Source organism: Tupaia chinensis, unplaced genomic scaffold, assembly GCF_000334495.1.
Source record: "Tupaia chinensis unplaced genomic scaffold, TupChi_1.0 Scaffold000086_1, whole genome shotgun sequence".
NCBI lineage: Eukaryota > Metazoa > Chordata > Mammalia > Scandentia > Tupaiidae > Tupaia > Tupaia belangeri.
In genome coordinates, this window is record NW_006159548.1 from 3951476 (window position 1) to 3975129 (window position 23654).

At 37.4% G+C, this 23654-nt stretch overlaps 1 protein-coding gene across 3 annotated transcripts in view; it reads left to right on the forward strand.

Moving 5' to 3' along the window:
- Nucleotides 1-23654, forward strand: part of MTHFD2L (methylenetetrahydrofolate dehydrogenase (NADP+ dependent) 2 like) — a 115597-nt gene that overhangs the window by 69603 nt on the left and 22340 nt on the right. The window contains exons 7-8 of one of the 3 annotated variants that reach the window (XM_027769739.1): nucleotides 19477-19602; nucleotides 20682-21279. The exons of 1 other annotated variant lie outside the window; for it this stretch is intronic. In XM_027769739.1, coding sequence (XP_027625540.1) covers nucleotides 19477-19602; nucleotides 20682-20716 — 161 coding nt within the window. In that variant the 3' untranslated portion in view covers nucleotides 20717-21279. Of the gene's footprint in view, nucleotides 1-19476; nucleotides 19603-20681; nucleotides 21280-23654 lie in introns of those variants that run through there. One more of the 3 variants, XM_027769738.1, reaches the window with a different exon arrangement.

The following is a 23654-nucleotide window of genomic DNA, read 5'->3' on the forward strand; positions in this document are numbered from 1 at the left end:
TTATTATTATAACTCACAAGTCTGTGGTTTGGTAGGGAATTGGAGCATTAGGCTGGGCTCAGTTTATATCACACTGATTCATTCATATATTTTTCAAGTCAGCTGGTTTACATATGTGTCAGTGAGCCTGCTAGACATTCTGCTCTAATCCGGGTGTATGTGATGCACTGTAGCTGTTCCATGTCTATCGCTCTTGTCCTCGGTCTAGCCTACAGGCCTGATCTGACCTATTTCATGGTGATGGCAGAAGTGCCAGAAGGCAAATGGAAACATGCAAGCCTCTTGAGGCTAGACTTGTAACTGTCATTTTTGCTTCATTCTTTTTTTTTTTCCCCAATCATTATTTTTATTATTCTAATTATTTTTTTAAAACAGTCAATTGCTATTTCTCATTTTGCTTGTAAAAATACTTTGCCCATCATGAAATACTTCTCAGACCAATCCAGTTGAGAATACTATACATGTCATCATCAACAGTTAATAAGCCCTATCTGTTTCTCACTAATGTCCTGCCTCTCTATTGTTCACTTGCTATCTTTCTCTATCCTCTTCTCTTCACTTACCCCATTCCACACTGTCCTATTCTCATTAAGTACCTTCACTGCTTTTATGTCCTCTGATTTTTTGCTCTTTATCACAGAGTGCGGATAGTCGGTATATATTGAGTGGATACATACAATATCTTTCTTTCATAGCCTGGCTTACTTCACTCAGCAATAGATCCTCCATATCTGACCATTTTCTATCAAATTCCAGGGTCTTGTTATTTTTTATGGCTGAGTAGTATTCCATAGAGTATATATACCACACTTTTCCAATCCATTCATCAGTTTGTGGACATTTAGGTTGGTTCCATGTCTTGGCAATTGTGAATAATGCTGCAATAAACATGGATGTGCAAGCACTTTTCTGACTGAGCGTTCTCCTGTCTTTTGGGTAAATACCCAGAAGTGGGATTGCTGGATCAAATGGTAGTTCTATTTGTAGATCTTTGAGGAACCTCCATATTGTTCTCCACAGTGGTTGAACTAGTTTACATTCCCACCAACAGTGTAGGAGGGTTCCCTTTTCACCACATCCCCGCCAACACTTATCACTTTTTATATTCTTAATCTTTGCCATTCTGACAGGGGTTAGGTGGTATCTCATTGTGGTTTTTATCTGCATTTCCCTTATGATGAGGGATGTCGAGCATTTCCTCATATGCTTTTTGGCTGTTCGTATGTCTTCCTTAGAGAGACTTTTGTTCAGCTCACTTTCCCATCTTTTAATCGGGTTAATCATTTTTTTTCGCATAAGGCACTTGAGTTCCCTATGTATTCTCGTTATCAGTCCCTTGTCTGAGGCATATTTAACAAAAATATTTTCCCATTCTGAGGGTTGTCGGTTCACACTTGTTACTGTGTCCTTTGCTGTGCAGAAACTTCTTAGTCTAATATAGTCCCACTTGTCTATTTTAGGGATTATTGCCTGTGCTTTGGGAGTCTTATTTAAGAAGTCTTTGCCTACTCCAATGTCTCCCAGAGTTTCCCCAGCATTTTCCACAAGTAGTTTTATTGTCTGAGGTCTTAGGTTCAGATCTTTGATCCATTTTGAGTTGACTGTTGTTAATGGTGAAAGATGGGGGTTCAGTTTCATCTTTCTGCAGGTGGATACCCAGTTTTTCCAGCACCATTTACTAAAGAGGTTTTCCTTTTCCCAATGGATTGACTGATATCCTTTGTCAAAGATCAGTTGGCTATAAGCTTTGGGAGTTATTTCTGGGGTCTCTATTCTCTTCCATTGGTCCACATGTCTGTTTTTATGCCAATACCATGCTGTTTTGATGACCACAGCTTTATAGTATATCTTGGGATCAGGGAGTGATATGCCTCCTACTCCATTCTTCTTACGCAGGATTGCTTTTGCAATACGAGGTCTTTTATGGTTCCAGACAAATTCTATAATTGTCTTTTCTAGATCTCTGAAGAATATCTCTGGTATTTTGATTGGAATTGCATTAAACATGTAGATTAATTTGGGTAGAATTGCCATTTTGATTATGTTAATTCTACCAATCCAGGAGCATGGGATGTCCTTCCACTTTTTTATGTCACTTTCAATGTCTTTTTTAAGATTCTCGTAGTTTTCTTTATAAAGGTCTTTGACTTTCTTAGTTAGGTTTATCCCTAGATATCTTATACATCTTGTGGCTATGGTGAAAGGGATTCCTTTCTTCAGCTCTGCTTCATTCAACTTGTTGTTCATAAATAGAAATGCTATAGATTTTTGGATATTGATTTTGTATCCTGCCACCTTACTGTATTCACTTATTACTTCAAGCAGTTTTTTCATGGATACCTTTGGGTCTTCTAAGTATACCATCATGTCATCTGCAAATAAAGATATTTTCAACTCTTCTTTGCCTATTCGAATGCCTTTAATACTGTTCTCTTCTCTGATTGCAATAGCTAAGACTTCCAGTACTATATTAAAGAGCAGTGGAGAAAGTGGGCAGCCTTGCCTAGTACCTGTTTTCAGAGGAAAAGCTTTCAGCTTTTCCCCATTCAGTATAATATTAGCTGTAGGTTTTTCATAGATTGCTTTTATTGTGTTCAGAAATGACCCTTCTATACCAATCTTACTGAGAGTCTTAATCATAAAAGGATGTTGTATTTTATCAAACGCTTTCTCCGCATCAATTGAGATGATCATATGGTTTTTATCTTTCTTTCTGTTAATGTGGTGTATTACATTTATGGTCTTGCGTATATTGAACCACCCTTGCATCCCTGGTATAAAGCCTACCTGGTCGTGATGAATGATCTTTGTTATATGTTGTTGGATACGATTTGCGAGTATCTTGTTGAGAATTTTCGCATCTATATTCATCAATGATATTGGTCTGTAGTTTTCCTTTTTTGTCATATCCTTATCTGTTTTGGGGATGAGGATGATGGAGGCTTCATAAAATGAATTTGGAAGGTTTCCTTCCTTTTGAATCTTTAGAAATAATTTTAGTAAGATAGGGGTTAATTCTTCCTTGAAAGTTTTGTAGAATTCACAAGTGAAGCCATCTGGGCCTGGGCTTTTCTTTGTTGGGAGATTATTAATTACTGATTCAATCTCCTGGCTTGTTATAGGTCTATTCAGATTCTCTATGTCTTCCTGATCCAATCTTGGTAGTTTATATGCATCCAGGAATTTGTCCATCTCCTCCAGGTTATCTTGTTTGTTGGCGTAAAGTCGCTCATAGTATCCTCTAATGATATTATGTATTTCTGCTATGTCCGTGGTAATATTGCCTGTTTCATCACATATTTGATTAATCTGGTTTCTTTCTTTCTTCTTCTTGATCAGTCTAGCCAATGGAGTATCGATCTTGTTGATCTTTTCAAAGAACCAGCTTTTGCTTTCATTTATTTTCTGTATGGTTCGTTTATTTTCTATTTCATTTATTTCTGCTCGAACCTTTATTATTTCTTTTCGCCTGGCATTTTGGGGGTTCGTTTGTTGTTGTTTTTCCAGTTCTCTGAGGCATGATGATAAGTTATCTACTTGCCATCTTTCCATCCTTTTCTTATGTGCACTAATTGCTATGAATTTCCCTCTTATGACTGCTTTTGCTGTGTCCCATAGGTTCTGGACACTTGTGTCCTCATTATCATTTGTTTCCATAAATTTGTTTATTTCAGCCTTAATTTCTTCAGTAGTGAAGAAGTCATTCAGAAGTAGGTTGTTCAGTTTCCATGTGTTCGTGTGTTTTCGGGGTTGTTTCTTGAAATTAATCTTGAGTTTAATTCCATCATGGTCAGAGAAGATGCTGGGTACAGTTTCTATGCCTTTGAATCTGTAAAGGCTTGATTTGTGTCCTAATATATGATCTATCTTTGAAAAGGTTCCATGTCGGGGTGAGAAAAATGTATATGTTGTGGATGTAGGGTGGAAAGTTCTATAGATATCTGTCAAGCCCATTCCATTTATAGTATCATTTAAGTCCTGTATCTCTCTATTTATTTTCTGTCTAGAAGATCTGTCTATAGGAGATAACGGGGTGTTGAGATCTCCAACAATTATAGTATTTTTCCCTATGTCTCCTTTTAGCTCCAGCAGTCTTTCCTTCACATATTTAGGCGCACCTGAGTTGGGTGCGTAGATATTTATAAGGGTTATATCTTCTTGCTGGATTACCCCATCTACTATTATATAATGCCCTTCTTTGTCTCTTCTTACAGTCTTTGTCTTAAAATCTATTTTGTCTGAGATCAATATCGCTACTTCAGCCTTTTTTGATTTCCATTTGGATGGAATATCTTTTTCCAGCCCTTGACTTTTAGTCTATGTATATCTTTATCCATAAGGTGAGTTTCTTGTAGGCAACAGATAGAGGGTTTCTGTTTTCTTATCCATTCAGCCAGTCTATGTCTCTTAACTGGAGAATTTAATCCATTGACATTCAATGTAATTATCGATATTTCCGTACCTGATCCTATCATTAAGTGAGTCATTTTCTCAGCTGTTTTTTGTTCTCGTATAACTGTCTCTGGTTTTTTAGTTTTCCTGGTATAGTACTCCCTTCAGAACCTCTTGAAGAGCTGGTCTGGTGTTGGTAAATTCCTTCAAATTTTGTTTATTCGAGAATGTTTTTATCTTTTTTTCCCATATGAAAGATAATGCTTCATTCTTTTGACCAAATAGGCTCCAACAGCCGGGCTCAGATTCAAAGTGTAGACACTCTCTGTCTCTTTAATGAAAGGAACAACAAAATCACATGGCAAGGAGTTTGAAAGGGGGTGGAGGGAAGTATGTTATATATTGTATTTATTACATTTGTGTTGCTTCAAAGACAGTACACAACATAGTTCATGACTTAGTACATACTTACATATATATAATAAGACAAAAGTTTTATGGACAAATAGTTATCCTTGATACATATCTTGCTTTTTGGTTTATGCCATACTGTGTCATACTATGCTATTTGTTTTTCAAAAATGCTTGTTGCCAGTGGATTCTTTCATGACTTGTTAATGTGTGTCAACTCATAGTCTGAAAATACCATAATATGACATGACATAGGCATGTACAGAAATTTGTTTTCCAAATGTTTTGTCTGGGATAATACATGCATAATTTTGGCACATCCTGAGCAGGTAGTGGATATTTTCTCTGGGCCAGGCAATGTGCTAGGCACTATATATTGGGTTGTCTGAAAAATCTTGGTCCATTATTTGCATAAAAAAATAAGCCATGACTTTTCTGACAATCCAATATTTGCTTTTCTGGCCAGTCTAATGAAGTAACTCTTGTAATCTAACCCAAGTATTAAACTGTAAATTCTGAAATTTGAACGTGAATCTTATATATTAGACAAGTGACAAAAGAAGTTAGATGAGCACTTAAAATTTGTCATAGCTAGTATTTTTAACATGGATAATCATAAATGTATAAATCAGTAAATAGTACTTTGATATTTCATATAATTTTCTAAGTTTAATTCCTATACCAACATTTGTCTAGCAAGATTTTTAGAGCAGTGCTTTATGTGATGGGTGAAGAAGGGATACACTTTGCTTAATTTGAGATGTGCCAACTTCATTACCTTTAAAAGTTTTAACAAATAGGTACTATTTAAATTGTTCTGTAAACATAGTTTAAACCTTTTAAAGTCAATTATTTATGTTTGAGATTTTGGTATTTGTAGAACTAATTTAATTCTAAGAACAGCTTAGTAATTTGGCGGTCTTTATTCAGGCCATTTTATCCTCATACATAACATCTCTTAAGTACACCTCTTCCAGACTTTATTGATTTTTTTCATTAATATCTTTGAAATTTTAGTTGAAAGTGGTAGCTACTTAAGCTTCATCTATTTGGACTTTTCTATTTTCCCTGAGGTTTAATGGCTTATCAAGATATCATGGGGGCATTTAGTTCTATTATGTTTCTAAACTCATATCCAATGAGATAACTATCATCTCATTTGGCTCTTGACCAACTATCTACATGTTATTTGCAGAAGTCCCTCTCATTTCTGTCTAGCTAGCCTTTATATATATACATATACATATACATATACATATATATAGTTATTAAAGAGAGAGGAAGGGGAGGGGTGGAGGAATAGGAATAGAGGGGGAAGGAGAAACACAAGCACCCTCAACAACAGAGTCTCAAGCTGCAATCCCTTCCCAGCCTTCCCAGCCAGCTCAGATCACAGGCAAGCATGTGCATACCCAGTGTATACAGGTCAACCCAGGAAATAAAACCTGATCTCCCATGTGCTCCAGCATCTCAGAGTGGTATACTAATTCTGCTCCACTGCGGCTGGGCCTAGCTGGCTCCTTTGTGACCAACTACTTTGCTCTCTCTGCTACTTCCATTCCACCCTTAGGTACACAGGAATGCTAGGAAAGTGTCTAAGGCATCTACCTAGGTCATCTCTCCATCCATTTAATCATTTGGGGATCATGCCTCCTTTCCCACCACCACATGGACCATGGAGGAAAGATCCTTTGTTTCTTTTGGATACTAGTGTTTTTGCTAGCTCTCTAAGATAAACCCCAGGGTCTCCATGACTTGCAACCTCTCCCAAGACAATCTCTGAAATCTAAACTCTCACCACTTCTCCAACTCTCCTAACTTTTCCTACTCAGCCCTTCTATTTTCTTTTCTGTATCCCAGTGTCCTTCTTAAGTGTAGGCTTCTGAAATCTCAAAGTTAAGGAGTAAATTCTTCCCTGCATCTCTTTTTTGTCCTTATTACTTTTCTGAATTAATGAGCACAGAAAGCTTTTGCTGCTGTTGGAATGCCTAAAGAAAGTAGGGAAGGGAAGGTCTAAGACTACATACACATAAAGGAAATACTAGGGGTTTTAGAAAAATTGTTCATTCTTTCTAGATATCAGCCCTAATTTGTATGCATTATCTAAACTGGCCTTGAGGAGCTCCATATTTAAAACAAAGAAATTGAGAGAGAGAGAGAGAGAGAGAGAGAGAGAACTCATTGGCTTTCATTGAGATGCCAAAAACCTAAGGGGAATTTGGCTGGTGGCAGAGCTCCTCTGACCCAACCTTTTCTTTTCAGCTAGTACATATCGCCTTACTTCAATCATGTTGAATACTGAGCTTGGTGAGCATTTTTCCTTTATCTAACGGCTCAAAATATTTGAACCCCTTTTATTTGACTTTAGCATTCTGTATATTGTATGGGAGCTGTTAATATAGACCTTTGTATCTTGCCCCCACTGGCCCCATAGCTCTGCCCATACCCCAAATGCACCAGGATCTGTTTGCATGAAGTAAGATTTGGTTAATGAGAGGAAGAAAAGAAATGCATGTATCTGTATCCCTCAGGTTCATTGGCTTTGCAGAAAAATAGTTCAAGGCAGAAACTGATGAAACTAGTTGAGAGCCATCTTAGGAATTTCTAAATACAAAGGCATTCCATACATTGAGGGAATCCACTATGGCACAGAGCAGAACCCTATTGTCTCTTGGAAATTAGCACCTTTGTGGTAGCTTTGAGAGTGCTCAGCTTTTGTCTTTGGCCTGGAAATATGCTCATTAATGACAGATGTCATAGTCATACAAGTATCAAATGGAAATCAAAGAAGCCAGGGGAAAAGAAAAGAACAGGTCACGATCTGTGGTCACTGCCGCCAACTCCCTAGTTGCATGTACTTCTTCAATATTTCTAGAAATGACAGGAAGACCCTTGGGAGAAGATGCTAATATATGCTTATTACTAATGTAGGCTCCCAATAGTTAAGGTACATTTAGCCATCAGATCACTGTCTCCAAAGCAAATAATGCTGAAGATTAGAAAACTTCTTTCTAATCTAGAAAGAAAGTTATACCTTCACACAAATTCCATTCCAATTGCTCTTGTTATTTATGTAGTAGAACAACTCTCAGCTGAAGGAGTGCTCCACCTGAATAAGCATTTCTATGATGTTACATTTATATCTGAACTAGAGTTCTGGTTTTGTTCCCAGCCTCACCTCTGACTCATCATTGTGAAACTAAGAAATCATTTAGCCTCTCAGCACCTCAAAATCTCTCTTCTGTGAATGAGGATAATGGGTAAACCTTCTCTTGCTTCACTGAATTGTTGTGAAGTTTAATTAGATAATGTTTGCACAGTCCTTTGAACTCTACTAATTAAAGTGATGTGTAAATATGGTGCTTCCTTTTATCAGGGTGTCTTGACTGAGCCATTTCATAAAGACTTAAAGATGACTATGATAGGAGGATCCATAGGGAAGCATTTAAGTTTTGTTTCTTTTTTAATTCATGTGAACTCAATTCTGAGATTATCAAATGGGCATATGAAAATATCCAGTTGGGGCTCTAACTGGTAAGAATAAGGATATAGCCTCACACTTGCTCAAAGGGTAATGGTTGCATCTTCACATTAGGGAACATTTAGTTCCTAGAGTTTAGAATAGTGCCCTGTGTGCTTTAAGAGGTGCTATCATTTTTAATGTTATCTTTGTTCAGTATATTCATCTTAGTCAACATGGTTGATTTATTTTACATTCATCATATTAAAAAAGTCAAAAAATAGCAGGTTTGCAGACTTAATAAAAAAAGCATAACACTTGAAGTATCAGTAGTGTGATTCTTTGTAGATAATCCATTACTTAACCTACTTATCAAAGAGATTTTTCACCCAGAACAGAGAAATATTTGATAAATCAGAAATTTTCCTATGATGTTTTCTGATGAGAATATTTCACCCTAATATAATTATCCTAATTATGTTTGAAGTTCTACGTTAATAATAGATCTTTTCTTTTGCCAGCAATACATGTATAGAAAAATTAATTAGTTTCTGAAAACACACACACACACACACACACACACACACACATACACACAGAAGTTTATACTATAAACCTACCTTGGTCTTTAATATATTTGCAAGCTAGAATTTTTAAAATGTACTTTAAATACATGACAATTCAATTTCATGTTACTAAATGACTTAGAATTTAAAGTTGATATATTTTATTAGAAATTTAGACTAAAAAAAGAAACTTAAACTATATGAGTTTTTTTTAATTACAAAATTTCAAAAAAAGAATTTGCAATAGCAACTGTTTCTGTAAAGCCTAATAGCAAGTTTATTATTCTCGTACCGTGTCTTCTTACCTGTGAATTCACAAATATATCTACTGATGGACCACCACGACATAAAAGTACTTTGAACCATCAGAAATTTTAAATTCCGTGTCCCACTGTGGTAGCACACACTACTAAGATGCTGTGTTCTGCAGGCTGGAACCACATGGGAGGCCTGGGTTCAATTCCCATTCATGCTAAAGGCCAGACATGGTGATGTGTGTCTGTAATTCTGGCCACTGGGGAGACAAGAGGCCTGTGAGCTCAAGGCTGGTCTAGACAAAATAAGGAGACCATGTCTGAAAAAGAGCCAGGTGTGACAACGCATGCCCATATTCTCAACTAGGAGACTGAGGCAGAAAAGTCATGATACGGTAAGACCCTGTCTTAAAAAAAAGGAACAAAGAAACTTAAAATTAAGAGTCTGATTCATGTTTTCTGAAATGCATATTCTGCCTCAAATCCTCATCAGCATAAGAGTAGAATTACAGGGAAATTATTGATTCTTTAGGTCAAAGTTTGGATTTGTGAAAAATATGAGTGCCTTAGTAAATCCTAGGTCATTGAAGGTATATTATTGATATTTCCAAGAGACAAAGTATTACTTTTTTGACCTAAGGGACACTAAGGAAAACAAAATACCAATCTAAAATTTTTAAATATATGTCCTCAAGAGACACAAAGATGAAAACAAAACTTTAAATTTGCTACTATAGGGAAGCAGGGAATAAATATTCTAATTATACCTTTAAGGTCCTGAATCCCTGCCTATTGTTTTTTGTTTGGTTTTGTGTGTGTGTGTGTGTGTGTGTGTGTGTGTGTGTGTATGTGTGTGCGTCTACTATATTATGTTTTCTTGACTAGGAGGATGAATCTTTGTGTTTTATTTATTTATTTATTTATTTTTGGAGAGGTTTGTGCTATAGGGAGCATGCACTCGCCAGAAAGACAGAGAGAGACAAAGAGACAGAAAGCGAGAAATTACCCCCTACCCCCCAAGGGGGATGGCCATGCTGCAATCCCTTCTCCTCCGTTCTCCTCTTGGAATCTTGGGCACACATGCACACATGCCCAGCATGAGTTTAAGCCACCGGGGCCGGGATTCAAACTGTGGTTGACTACATGGGAGTCCAGTGACATAGCCATTATGCCAACTCCTGTTCCCAGGGATGAATCTTTTAAGAATCAGTTCATTCCCCAGTAGTTTTAAGTATTAGCTCATGGTTTAAGAAGGTATTATATAAATGTAGAAAGAGGTTTAAAAAAAGGTCAGTCTGGGGACTAGCAGATAGCATAATGATGGTTATGTCGCTGGACTCCTACGTAGATAGATGACTATGGTTCAAGTCCTGGACCAGGTAGCTTAAAACTCACACCAGGCATGTGTGGATGTGAGCTCCAGATCCCAAGAGGAGAATGGAGGAGAGATTGTGGCGTGGCCATCCCCCGAGGGGTAATTTTTCTGTTTTTGTCTCTCTATCTTTGTCTCTTAAGTGAACACACACACCCAAAGCAAAAATCTCTCTTTACAAAAGGTCAATCTGAATCTGGGTGACTTCAGCCTGGAAAATTCTGACAATGTTATTGCAATTTTACTCCCCCAAATTCTAGCATATCTTGAAATCTTCAATTTGGGCTGGATTTGGACACAAATGTACCAGTAAAGCTAGGTCAATGTCCAAATTAGCTATGAACTCCTTATAGGAGTCCTCTGGGATTTTAAGAGAGACCATCAGAACATTATTTAATCTGACAGTTCTATTTTCATAACATCAAACTAGCAAGTGTGGTTTCCCAGAGGAGAAAAGATACACCTCTGTTCTAGACTGGGATATAGGTCTGTTAGAGAATTATTAAAGACACCCACCACCCACATGATTGTTTATTCCAAGGGAGATGTAGAATAAGAATAAAGCGAATAACTTCAAATGGTTGCCTAACATTGGTAGAGATTTATCCTAATTAATTTAAGAGTGAAATGAGAATTTGGGTGCTTGAGTCTCTTTGAAGCATGTTAATTTTCACGCCCTTTAGTTTCTTTCTTTTTGCCTAAGTTTTCTTTCTGTTTAAAATATCTGAAAATTTCTTTACCAAATAACCCCTTCACAGTGTTTAATATTTGTGAATATCCAATTGTTTAATGTCCAAGGCCATAAGTTTACTCTGAGTCTTACTCTGTTTTTGTGCTAAAGCCCTTTCAGAATGTTCAGAAGGGTGCCAGATGTCTGGTGACAGGGCTGTTTTCCATTTTAATTATTTTTTCTCTTTTAAATTGTCTTACTAAATTTGATTGTCATAAATCTTTATGGCATACGATATGTTTTTTCAAAGCGTGCATGCAGTGTCTGGCTTAAGGGGATTCACACAAAATGAGAAGCTAGTGCTTCATTGGAATTTACTTTTGAATGCTGTCAAAGGCATTAAATACCCCATCCCTGAATTCCTTAATGGATTGGTCTTTTCTTTGTCTATAGGACTGAATTAGAGTCCAATCTATCTTCTTAGGAATGATTTGGGGTTCTCTTCCAAAAGACATCGAGTAACTACAGCTTTTTAAATCCCTCTGATTTCGTATGCAATTTGGAATCTTTGAATTCTGCCTTTGTATCCAATTCTTTTGCATCTGAACATATGAGCTAATAAATAGATTTGCATTATAAATTCCTAAAACTGTCTCTAATTCCTTTGCAAATTCTATCATGGATAGGCTTCAGAAAATAATGGACAGTGGCTTTCAGCTCAGAATGAGATTAGGTCTTATAACTTGGATTTTGTTTTGTTTTTATTTTTTTATTTATTTTTTTTGAGAGGTTTTCACTATAGGGCATGTGCGCGTGCCAGACAGACAGAGAGAGACATAGAGACAGAAAGTGAGAAATCACCCACCAGAGGGCATGGTCTCGCCGCAATCCCTTCTCCTCCATTCTCCTCTTGGGATCTTGGGCACGCATGCACATGCGCCCGGCATGAGTTTTAAGCCACCGGTCCAGGACGCGAACCGCGGTCGACTATGTGGGAGTCCAGCGACATAGCCATTACGCTAACTGCTGGTTCCAGGGTTTCGTTTTTGTTTACCTGTTCTGAAAGTGGTTTAACTTTATGAGGTAAATGTATTTCCAGGGTTTCCAGCCAGCCAGGAGGGATGAGAAAAAAATTTTTAAAAAATGTTAGAGACAGATAGGCTGGGAGAATAGGATTAAGAGTATTAGTTTTGTGTTGAAATTTGAAAGAATCTAAAAGAGAAGTTAAGTTTGTCATCATTATTTTTCTTTTTGCCCCAGTCGAAAAATATTTTAAGGGAATAATTTTGGAATTTGAATACCTTTGGATACTTCTTCAAACACATTTAAAAAAAATGCAGATCATACTTTTATGTACTAAATCATCTCTCAAACACTTTTATTCACATCAAAAAGTTTCTCACTTGCTATTATTCTGTATTTACCTTAGTGCAATTATGCCTACACGAAGTAAATAAGTGTAAGAATTTGGATTACTGTGTAATGCGTGGATGAAACAGGAGTTTGTATCTGAGGAGGTGGGTGGTCTGAGGGTTAGCCTAAGCCAAACCAAGAACAGTCAATGAAGTGCTGCTTGCATTCCTCTGCCTCAGGCCCTTCACAGCCTAATGGGGTGGGGGGGCATCTCTAGATGCAGACCGGCTAATTTCCAGTTCCCCACAGGCTTGGAGAGATTCCACAGACAAAACAAGACAGACTAAGAATAGGACTCACAAGATTTTGATCGAGGAACTGAAGCAAAGTTTTCCAAAGTTCAGGCTGAACTTCTCAGTCCTCAGGGTCAATGTGAGGAATGAATTTATCTGACTTACACACTCATCCCCTACTTGTGAATTTCCCTTTTCTAGAGATGCAACAGAAAATGACAAGGAGAGAGAAAAATAATATTATTACTAATAAAACTGATTTCCGCTAAGGATAAAAAATTTTAAATCTGGAGACCAGCAGATGGCACAGTGGTTCCATCTCTGTACTCCCATGTGGTCAACCGCAGTTTGAGTCCCAGACCTGTTGACTTGCATTTGACACCAGGCACATGTGTGTGTGTGTGCCCAAAATCCCAAGAATAGACTGAAGAGAAGGGATTGCAGCATGGCTATCCCCCCAGGGGGTGATTTCTTACTTTGTGTCTCTTAGTCTCTCTCTGTCTCTTTGGCAAGTACACGTGCCCTACAACAAAAACCTCTAGAAAAAAATTCAAATCTGTTCGGATAATTAAAGATTTTTTAAGAAGGTTCCTTTACTCATAGAAAACAAAATAAACAAAGCATTTGGGGAACTTCAATGAAAAGAAATCAGAGTTGAGATTCAGTGCAAGATTTACTCATTACTACAGTCAGAGAGACCAAGAGCTTCCTGTCTATAGGGGATTCAAGAGGCCACAGAGATTTTCACGTTTCCTGAATTAAGGTCTTGGGTTATGACCAAGAGAGGTTCTCGATTAGATCTTCGTGAATCTCCAAGATTATTGAATGATGGCTCCCCCAAATTATCAGTCAAACGACCCATTGATGAGACCAATCTGAGTTTGTGTTTACTACAGCATGGCTGAGAACTGTCTTGACAGATCTCCAATAGCAATAACATGCTGGAGCAGCTGCACTCAGCCTGTGAAGGCTGATTCTGAGCATCTCTTTCTAATTTCAGGTCCAACGATTCCATGGTCATAGCTTGAAATCAGTCATAGTTGGATTATTTGTAATACATAATCATCAAATTTTACAAATTACAGCCTTTTTTTCTCATAGAGAGTCAGTTTACCTTAGTTTCATAGACACAAAGCTGGAATATTTATGAGGTGTTGGAGTTCTGTTTTGTTTTTACATTTTGCTGTAGACTACATGCATACTCACTAGAGAGAGACAGAGAGAGTTAGAAAATAGGGAAATCACTCCCCAGGGAGAATGGCCATGCTGAAATCTCTTTTCCATTATTCTCCTCTTAGGATTTTAGGCATGCACTTACACTCACCTGGCGTGATTTTCAAACCACATGGTCCAGGACTCGAACCATGGAGTCGGCCACATGGGGATCCAGTGTCTTAATCTTCATGCCACCTGCTAGGCCTGGAGTTTGTTTTAAGGGAAATCTTTTAATGTGAGTGCTTGATTAGGATTAGGTTAAAGTCTTAATATAGAAGTTTGGGATTGATGGACACAACCTAGAGAGAATTTAGGAGCAAGAATTTCAAAAACTTGTAAGAGAATTAAGGAATTTAAGGAATAAAATAGTTTGGGGTTCATTAAATGAGTTTTTCAGTAAGTTCTTGAAACAAAATTATTTTCAACTTCTATCTTTCTGAGCAAGAGTTTCCTGGAATAAGAAAGTCATGTTGGGACCAGCAGTTAGTAAAATGGCTATGTCACTGAACTCCCATGTAGTCTACCACGGTTCAAGTTCCGGACCCAGTGGCTTAAACTTCTTCTGGACATCTCCTGTGCGTGCCCAGGATCCCGAGAGGAGAATGGAGGAGAAAGGATTACGGTGTGGCCATCTCCCCCGGGGGGGCGGTGATTTCTTGCTTTCTCTCTGTTTCTCTCTGTCTTTCTGTTGAGCGCACATGCCCTATAGCAAAAAAAAAAAAGAAACTTCTCCAAAAAAAAGAAGAAAGTCATGTTGATGAAGATAGTGGAATAGTAAAGTCATGTTAATGTATACAGTAAGCTATGGGTGTGGCAGGTTTCGGTTCCCACATGCAATGCCTGAGCCTTCAAATTATATAAGAATTAAGGATAGGTTTCCATGAATGGTAACAGCAAGAAAGGAACCAAGCTCATAGGAATTGTTCACTTGAAGTAACTCATTTTCTACTTTAACTAAAAGAAAAAAAAAATTCTAACTCTATATCCTCACGGTACATGTCTTTTCTTTACCAAATATTTAAATAGCTTTTATGCACATTCACTTTAATGAAGTGATAAAAGTTTATATTGTATTTACATACTTGGGAAATGGAACACATTGTGTTTAGAATATTTGTTTTCAGTGTCTTTAAAATTACAATTATATCCCAATTATAGAACAACTTTGTAATTCCAATCACTTGCCCCTACAAGGAAACAATATTTGTATGTGAATATATATATTTATACACACATACACACACACACACATATATATATATATTATGTACCCATTTATTTAAACCATTAAATACCACTCATATTATTTCTCTCTTTTCTCCAGTCGAATGATAGGGACAGAAGTCTACAAAGGAGGAGAGCGAGAAATGGAGGAGGATGAGAGGGAGGGAATCAGGGGAAGAAGAAAGAAGCAAAACATTTAAGGGACCCAAAATAGAAAGAAATCTGTTGATTATAATGTTTATGGTAATGTCTTTCACTAGACCAATATACAGTGCATTCATGATGGGAAAATTCATTTGATATGCTGTAATTATACACAGTGATGTAACATATAAAAATAAGTTAATTAATTAAAAAATGAATTAGTTGAGAAAATAAATAAAAAGTGTTTTAAAATTTGAAAAGACAAGAGAGAATGTCAAAATCATAGAATTGGAAGGGATCACTAATGCAGAGTCACAAGTCACAGAAATTTAGAGCACTGCTGCAGCAGTCCCCTGGGAACACCTGCGAAGAGCGAAAGGAACCCCAGCATCCCAACCATGTGTAGGAGCCTGGTGGGACAGAACACTCACACAACAGTCAGGCAAAGCAGATTCTATATCCATAAAAAGGAAGCAAGATTAAATAGAAGCATGGGATACTTGGCTAGCCAGTCTCCCTAGACTCGGGAAATCTGCCCAGAGAAGACTAAGTCTCATCTGCACATGCCCTGCACCTGTGGGACCCCAGGAGAACCCCTCCTTGAGTTTTTACACCTTGGGCACCATTTGAGTTGCTGAGCTCAAGTATTAAGGAATGTTCTGTGCTAGGAAGGATGAGAACATAGCCTGAATTCTTCTGGACATCTCCTTATTTTAGGATGTCCCATTCTAAAAGAGTTGGTTTGGCCAAGGCCATCTGGGGACCTGTCCTCCTACAAATAACCTCAATTCAGTCCTTCTCTTCCTCTATTTTAATTAGCAATAAGGACTGTATAAAGTTTATTTTTGTGGTATATTGTATTATTCTTAAAATCTTTATATTCAATTAAAATGTATTTCCTTCTTTTGTGTTCCTTTGTTCCTTCATTCTTCCCTCTGAAACCATATAGTTACTCAATTCTTTCCACAGTTATTAGTTTTTTTCTTTTTTGTTGGTTTTAAGGTATTTTTTGCTTGTTTGTTTGTTTTTCCTGAGGTAGGCAGGCTTAGTACATTCAAGCATTCCTCCATTTCTGAGGTCTTTGGTGTATAGTCAGACCACTGGAGCTGCTCTGTCACTTTCTTAAACTATATGCTATGGGTCCACAATAAGATAGGGAGTTTTCATCATAAATAAATCAACATGCTGCTTTCCTTCACTGAGAAAAAGTTTCTATGAAAAAATAAATCTAGCTGAGTTAAATGGTGTGTTTAGTGATATAGTCTCTTTACATCACGGCATGAACTTTTAAATCTTGCCACAGGACAATATAAACTGACTAATTTGGTAGCACTGTTCACCATGATGTAATTCCTAGGCCTGTTCTAATAGTTTTTCTCTAGACCAGCCTTTGGAATACAGTCAACTTTTCCAGAGAATCTGCTCAAAATATAGTGGAAAATATTGCATTCTTATATCTGTACACTATTTGTCTTAGTTTTATAATGACCTTCAATCAAGTACAGTACTTTTTTGACAATTGATTTTATGCTGATTCCATTTCAGATTCTTGTTGAAATTTATAATCCGTCATTCCAAAGTAACAACCTACTAACTTTTAAACAAAATTTTTTGCCATAGGGTATTCGTTGTGCTTGCCAGACAGAGACAGAGAAAGAGAGACAAAGTGAGAAAGCACCCCCCACCCCATGAGGAGTGATCACACCACAGTCCCTTCTCCTTTATCTCTCCCTTCTTTAGGGATTTTGGTCATGCTCACACATGTGCCTGCATGTGTTTCAAGCTGCCAGGTCCAAGACTCAAACTATACAGTCAGCCATGTGGAATCCAGCTCCTGCAACCACAACACCATTGGCCCACCCAACAATCTACTACCTATTCTATCTGATTTTGTGTTATTGGCAAAAATGACTTATGCAGCTATTTCTGTAACACAAAAAATACCCCAAAACTCAGTCACTTAAACAACTACCCTTTTTGAAAAACTGTTTTTAGTAAGACTGTGATTCAGTCAGTTATGATATTGGCTAACCATAGATCAAGTTCTGCTGATCTTACTGGGCCTGCTAAAATATCTGTTGTGGGGGGCAAGGGTGGCGCTGATCAGTCTAGGACTACATCAGCTAAAATGATTGAGCTCCCCTCCACAGCACAAGTACCCTCTAGTGTGTCAGCTGGGGCTGGTTCTCATGGCCATGACAGGCTTCCAAGAGATATAGAAGCACACAGACCTCTGTAAGGATCAGCCCCCACCCTTAGCATAGAGCAGAGCAGAAAATGTGGAAAATGGATCTAAAAGAGGATAAAGATAAAAATAATCACCACAATGCCAATATATTCTTCCAAATTCTTCGTGAAAATTTAGAATACAGCACTGACAAATACTTTTCAGAAGACTTCAGTTGACCTTGTTTCAGATGCATTGTCCAGCAGTTTTGGAGTATGTTTTTTAACTATGAGTTTACCAATAAGTACTTTTAAAAATATATTTATTTATTTTTGTTATTGTTATTTTTAAAAATTTGCTCACCACAGAGAAAGAAAGAGAGAGAAAGAGAGTGAGAAGGCAAGCTGCCAGGCCTGGGACTTGAACCATGGTCAGCCATGTAGGAGTTCAGTGCCTTAATCACCATGCCATCTGCTAGCCCCCCCAATAGGTACTTTTATCCAGCTCATATTTTTACATTAAGTTAATAAAGTTTCCGTGAAAACTTTGGTTAAACTTTATGCTGCCCTGCAATTAAAAAATTGTGTAAATGATCACCACTATATTATTTATAATAACAAAATACTGGAAACTGCTAGAATAAATAACTTATGGTAATCCAAATGGTGTATTATATCATTTGTTGGTTTTAAATAATTGTTATCATGGGATAATTCCCCCCATTTAATGACATAATGATAAGATACATAGACAAAATAGGACTGAAATGCAAGCATCATATTTTATATATAATATATTCATAGCTTGAAATCCTAGAAGCACAATAAAAATACTGAACTTGGTTTGCTCAGAAGAGTGAGATAATAGTGATTTTTAATTTCATTTTTACTTCTTCTTACACTTTTAGTTTCCAAATTTTCTAAAATTATACATTAATTTATATCTCTGTATAATATGTATATCTGTATGATATTATACATATATTTTATATTATACATCTATGTATATAATGTATGTATATAATGCATACATATGTATATATGTATAAGAGCTGATAAATAAATATATATATATATATATATAATATCATTATTAGAAAAAAAAATGAGCATAGCATTTACATTTTTTTTTACTTTGTAATTTTCCCAGGAAGATGAAAATCACATTTCCTTGTATTTTGTAAATTAGGACATTTGTTCATTGCCAGTCTGATAGTCTCAGACATTGTAAAAATCAGAGAGAGATTTCAATCTTTGCTGTTAGCATAGCAGCTGATTTTTAATAACTATTTCATGAAAATTTGCATTTCAAAAACTTTCTGCAGCTATAATCAAAGTATGTTTCTTTTTCTATTGTATACCAAGAAGAAAGAGGATTTTATAACTATGTTTAGAACTATATGCAGTTTCTGTGTTAGAACCATAATAAGAACAAGTAATATGCTGCAGGACAGGAACGCATGGGAAAATACATGCCTCTTAGATTATTTCATTGTTTGACTTAAAAAAAACCCCTATCAGATAACTACTTTTATGTTGGTACTGACCATTTATTTATAGCCTTTAAATTATTACTAGCACTAAAAAGTAATGTCACGGCATAGCATTTAAGTCTTTCAGACTGCTTAAATAGGTGATTCAGAAGCTGGAAGAGAAATCCTGACAACACATCTAGGAAGCTTTTTCTGCAGGGAACGTGAAAGTGATTAAATCACCTACCAGACACAGCATCCACCAGAGGGATTGTGGTGGAGTAAAGGTGACCACAAATGCTTTGATATTCCTCCCATTCAGAAGTGGAATCTCGGTTAATCCTCTTAAATCTGAGTGGGCTCCGTCAATGCTTGAACACTGAGATGTGCAGGAGTGATGTTACGCTAGTTTCCAGATTCCAGCCATCTGAGACTGGCACCACTGAGTATTATTCAGTGTTTTACTACCATTTTTTCTTTTCAGGTATTCCAAAGTTGATTACATCTGATATGGTCAAGGAAGGTGCTGCTGTAATTGATGTGGGTATCAACTACATCCATGATCCAGTGACAGGAAAGACAAAATTAGTTGGAGATGTGGATTTTGAAGGTAATACATTTCTTCTAAATAGAAAAAAGGGGTTATTTTACCTTATATGTTTTGAAAGTAGAAAGCAAAACTTTCTAGTTGATGGAGTATTATTAAGTTATAAGTAATCACCTCTGTCCTCTGAAAGTAAACCATTCAATAAACTATATTTCCTTCATTCCTCCCTCTCTTTCTCTTCCTTTCTGCCTTCCTTTCTCTCTCCTTTCCTTATCATGTTATTAATATTTGATTTTAAGATCAAATTTCTTGTAGTACAGTTTTTTGGTTTTTTTTTTTTTTTAGAGATTTTTGCTATAGGGCACATGCACTCTCCAGAGAATCAGAAACCAAGAAATCACCCACCAGAGGGATGACCACATTGCAATCCCTTTTCCTCCACTCTCCTCTCAGGATTTTGGGTAGGCAGTTATACACACCTGGTATATTTAAGCCACTGAGTCTGGGACTCGAACTGTGATTTACTACCTGGGAGTCAAGTGATGTTATCTACTGATCCCTATAGTACAGTTTCTAGTGAAAAACTTCAACTGCTTTTTATAGACCCAGATATGTTCTGATTTTTTGGAGTGTCATCTTATTCTACACTTAGCCATCTATATTCTATAGCCAGTTATTCACTCGTAGAGCCAGGAGATATCTTATGATGTGTTTGATAACCCTAACTATATTTTAAATCTATACAGTTATTTGGGTAATTTTTCACTTGTATTTTAGTATTCTCATTATTATTATTGCCAGAGAGTGCATGCATAAGAGAGACAAAGGGAGGGACAAAACATGCCAATGGGACATAATCATGCCTCAGTCCCTTCTTCATTTCTCGATTCTGTCAGGATTTGGGGCATACTTGCACGTGCATCGTGTCTATTTCTGGGCACATGAATCAAACTGTGGTTGCCATGTGGGATCCGGCTCTCTTGACCCCTAACCTGTGAGGTTGGCCCACTTGCAGTTTAAAGAGAGTGAAGAAGAGGAATTAGGCTCAAATTTCTATGGGCAATGAAGGATATAATGCAGTTAATCTGTCCTAGTAACAAAGCAAACAAAACTAATTCTAACCTAATTACTTCTTTTTGCAGATGAGAAAACTGAGCCCCAAGACACATTTTTCTAGATGCCTGGCCCCTAATCCAATTTTGTTCCCAATATCTTTGTCAAAACATTTAATGTTTTAGGATTGCCTAGAAGACTTAGATGTCTATGAAGGCATGATTTAGTAAGTGAGACATTTCGTATTAGAAATATTCATATGTAAGACCAATAATTCTGACCAAAAGATAAAAAAGGGCTATGTGAAGATTTTCATTAGTTATAGGTATACTTTTACAAAGAAGTTGAAAGGAATAGATTATGTGATTTTTAAAATGGTTTACTTGGAACCTTATCACTAGCTATGCTTTACCCATGCCCTAGCACCATGTTGAATAGAATTGAAAGTGCCCTTAGGAGTGTCCTATGGTATTTTCCCCATATATGTGAGATTCTGGGGTGCATCAGGGACCAGACCCAGGTAAAGAATTGTAGCCTGGTGCTAAAAGAAAAGAAAAAAAAGAAAACCCTAAGAACATGTCTACACAACAGTACAATTTTGGGACAGAAGGGTAAATTAGAGCAAAGTGTAGATGTTCCTTATTAAAGAACACACTACTGGGGACCAGCAGGTGGTTAAGACGCTGGACGCTCGCACATGGCTGACCACGGTTCGACTCCTGGATCTGGCAGCTTGCCTTCTCACTTTCTCTCTCTCTGTGTCTTTCTCTCTGGTCAAATTAAAATAAAATAAATGAATAAATAAAATTTAAAATAATTCTTCAAAAAGACAATAAATATGATTAAAAAAAAAAAAAAGAACACACTACTGTCCTCATAGGCCCTAACTCATGGGGTCCTTGTCATTAGTGGAATGCCACTGTAGCAGGGATAGCGCTCCCTGTCAACTTCTGTATCTGCACATATATACATACGTGTGTGTCTGTGTATATGTATGTCTATATACATGCTGAGATTCTTAGGAAATAACCTTATTTTATCTCTCATGTTCAATGATTCATGTCAGGTATCAATAATTTATTTGAACGTCTCAGTTCAAAAGAGTAAAGATACATTTTTTATTTAAAACCTGACCTTCTTGTTTTTTACACTATCATTCTGTTTCTCGATAACATTATAGATACCGTGTGTTTATTGCAAAATCCCTACATACTTACGATGCACTCAGATGGCATTGGCAATGCAGATAACTGGCTCTAGGCTAGAAAAGCAGGGACATCTGCAGTTCACAACCTTGATTGGGCTTGTGGGGTAAACTCACCCAGCAATTCACCTGACAATTCCCTTACAGGGTATTTTGTTGGTCTCAGATGATTTCCATGCTTTCTTATTTTTCTTTTTAATTTTAATTTTTATACAGCAAAACTTAAAGAATGTTTTAGCAGAGAACTTTACATTCTTTTGTCTGTCAAATGTTTCTTCTCTTTGGCCTTCCCACTCACCCTCCATCCCCACTCACACTCCACCCCCACTCACCCTTCACCAGCCATTCTCCTCCCTTACAGTCTCTGGTATCTATACTTATCCTCTCTACTATCATATCTTGGGATCTTTCCATTTCTGCCATAAAGTGCAGACATTCAGCATGTATTGAGTGGCGATATACAGTGTGTATCTTTCAAAGTCTATTTTTTTTTTTTCGAGAGAGGTTTTTGCTATAGGGCGCATGTGCTCGCCAGACAGAGAGAGACAGAGAGACAGAAAGCAAGAAGTCACCCTCCAGGGGGGATGGCCATGCCGCAATCCCTTCTCCTCCAGTCTCCTCTCGGGATCTTGGGCACGCACGCACACGCACCTGGCGTGAGTTCAAGCCACCGGGTCCGGGTCTCGAACCACGGTTGACTACGTGGAAGTCCAGTGACATAGCCATTACACTAACTGCTGGTCCCAGCTTTGGCTATGTCACTGCTGGTCCCAGCTTATGGCTATGTCACTGGACTCCCACGTAGTCGACTGCGGTTCAAGACCTGGACCCGGTGGCTTGAACTCACGCCAGGTGCGTGTGCGTGCGTGCCCAAGATCCCGAGAGGAGACTGGAGGAGAAGGGATTGCGGTGTGGCCATCCCCCCGTGGGGTGATTTCTCGCTTTCTGTCTCTCTGTCTGTCTGGCGAGCACACGTACCCTACAGCAAAAATGTCTCCAAAAATAAAAAGGTAAAAAAATAAAAATAAAAATAAAAAATAAAGAATATTTTTGCTCACAAGAATATTGTGAAAACATTTTTTAAAAAATGGACATGTTGGGGTGAGTGCATATGCTTATTAGCATATATAGATATACACTTCAGGTTTCCTACTGCTCAACTTGGTAATATCTATTAAATCAAAGCGCAGTTCTTACATATTATATAAGTATATAACTTTTTTTTTTTTTTAAAAAAAGGAAATGGCAAAAAGAAACTAAGAGCTAAGGTGAACAGGAAAGAACATTGGGCTGGAAGACTGAAGGGGTTACCTTAAAACTAGCACTGTTACCTGATAACTTTGCAACCTCTCTGGCCTCAGTGTTATCCATTAAATGGCAACAATCTTATCAGTGGCCCCTTTCAGCCCTAATATTTGGTCACCTTGGACATTCAAGAGAGTGCCACTAAATGATTGTGTAAAAACACAGAAACTTTTGCAAGGAAGAGTTTTCTGATCTTATCGTGAGAAACGCCCATATGATTGCTAGTATTTCTCTTGCTACCCAGCTGGTGCACAGAGACAGAGCACTAACGAAGACCTGGACTTGGTAAAGAAGGCCTTGCAGTGAGGCCATGACTCAGTCACCCATAGGAGCAGGCAAGTGATAAGTTTTGACATGTTGCTTTTCAGGTTGTGCATCAGAACTTAACCTGAGGTGAGGGATGATCCCCCAATTGAGAGGGAGGAACTTTAACTTGGGTTAAACCACAAAACTCATAGGTAACATTTGGCTGCAAATTGCCACAGGGGAAGTGTGGCTGTTTTGTGAGTATCGGTGAAAGTTTCATCATCACTGTAGCCAAGATAAACAGAAC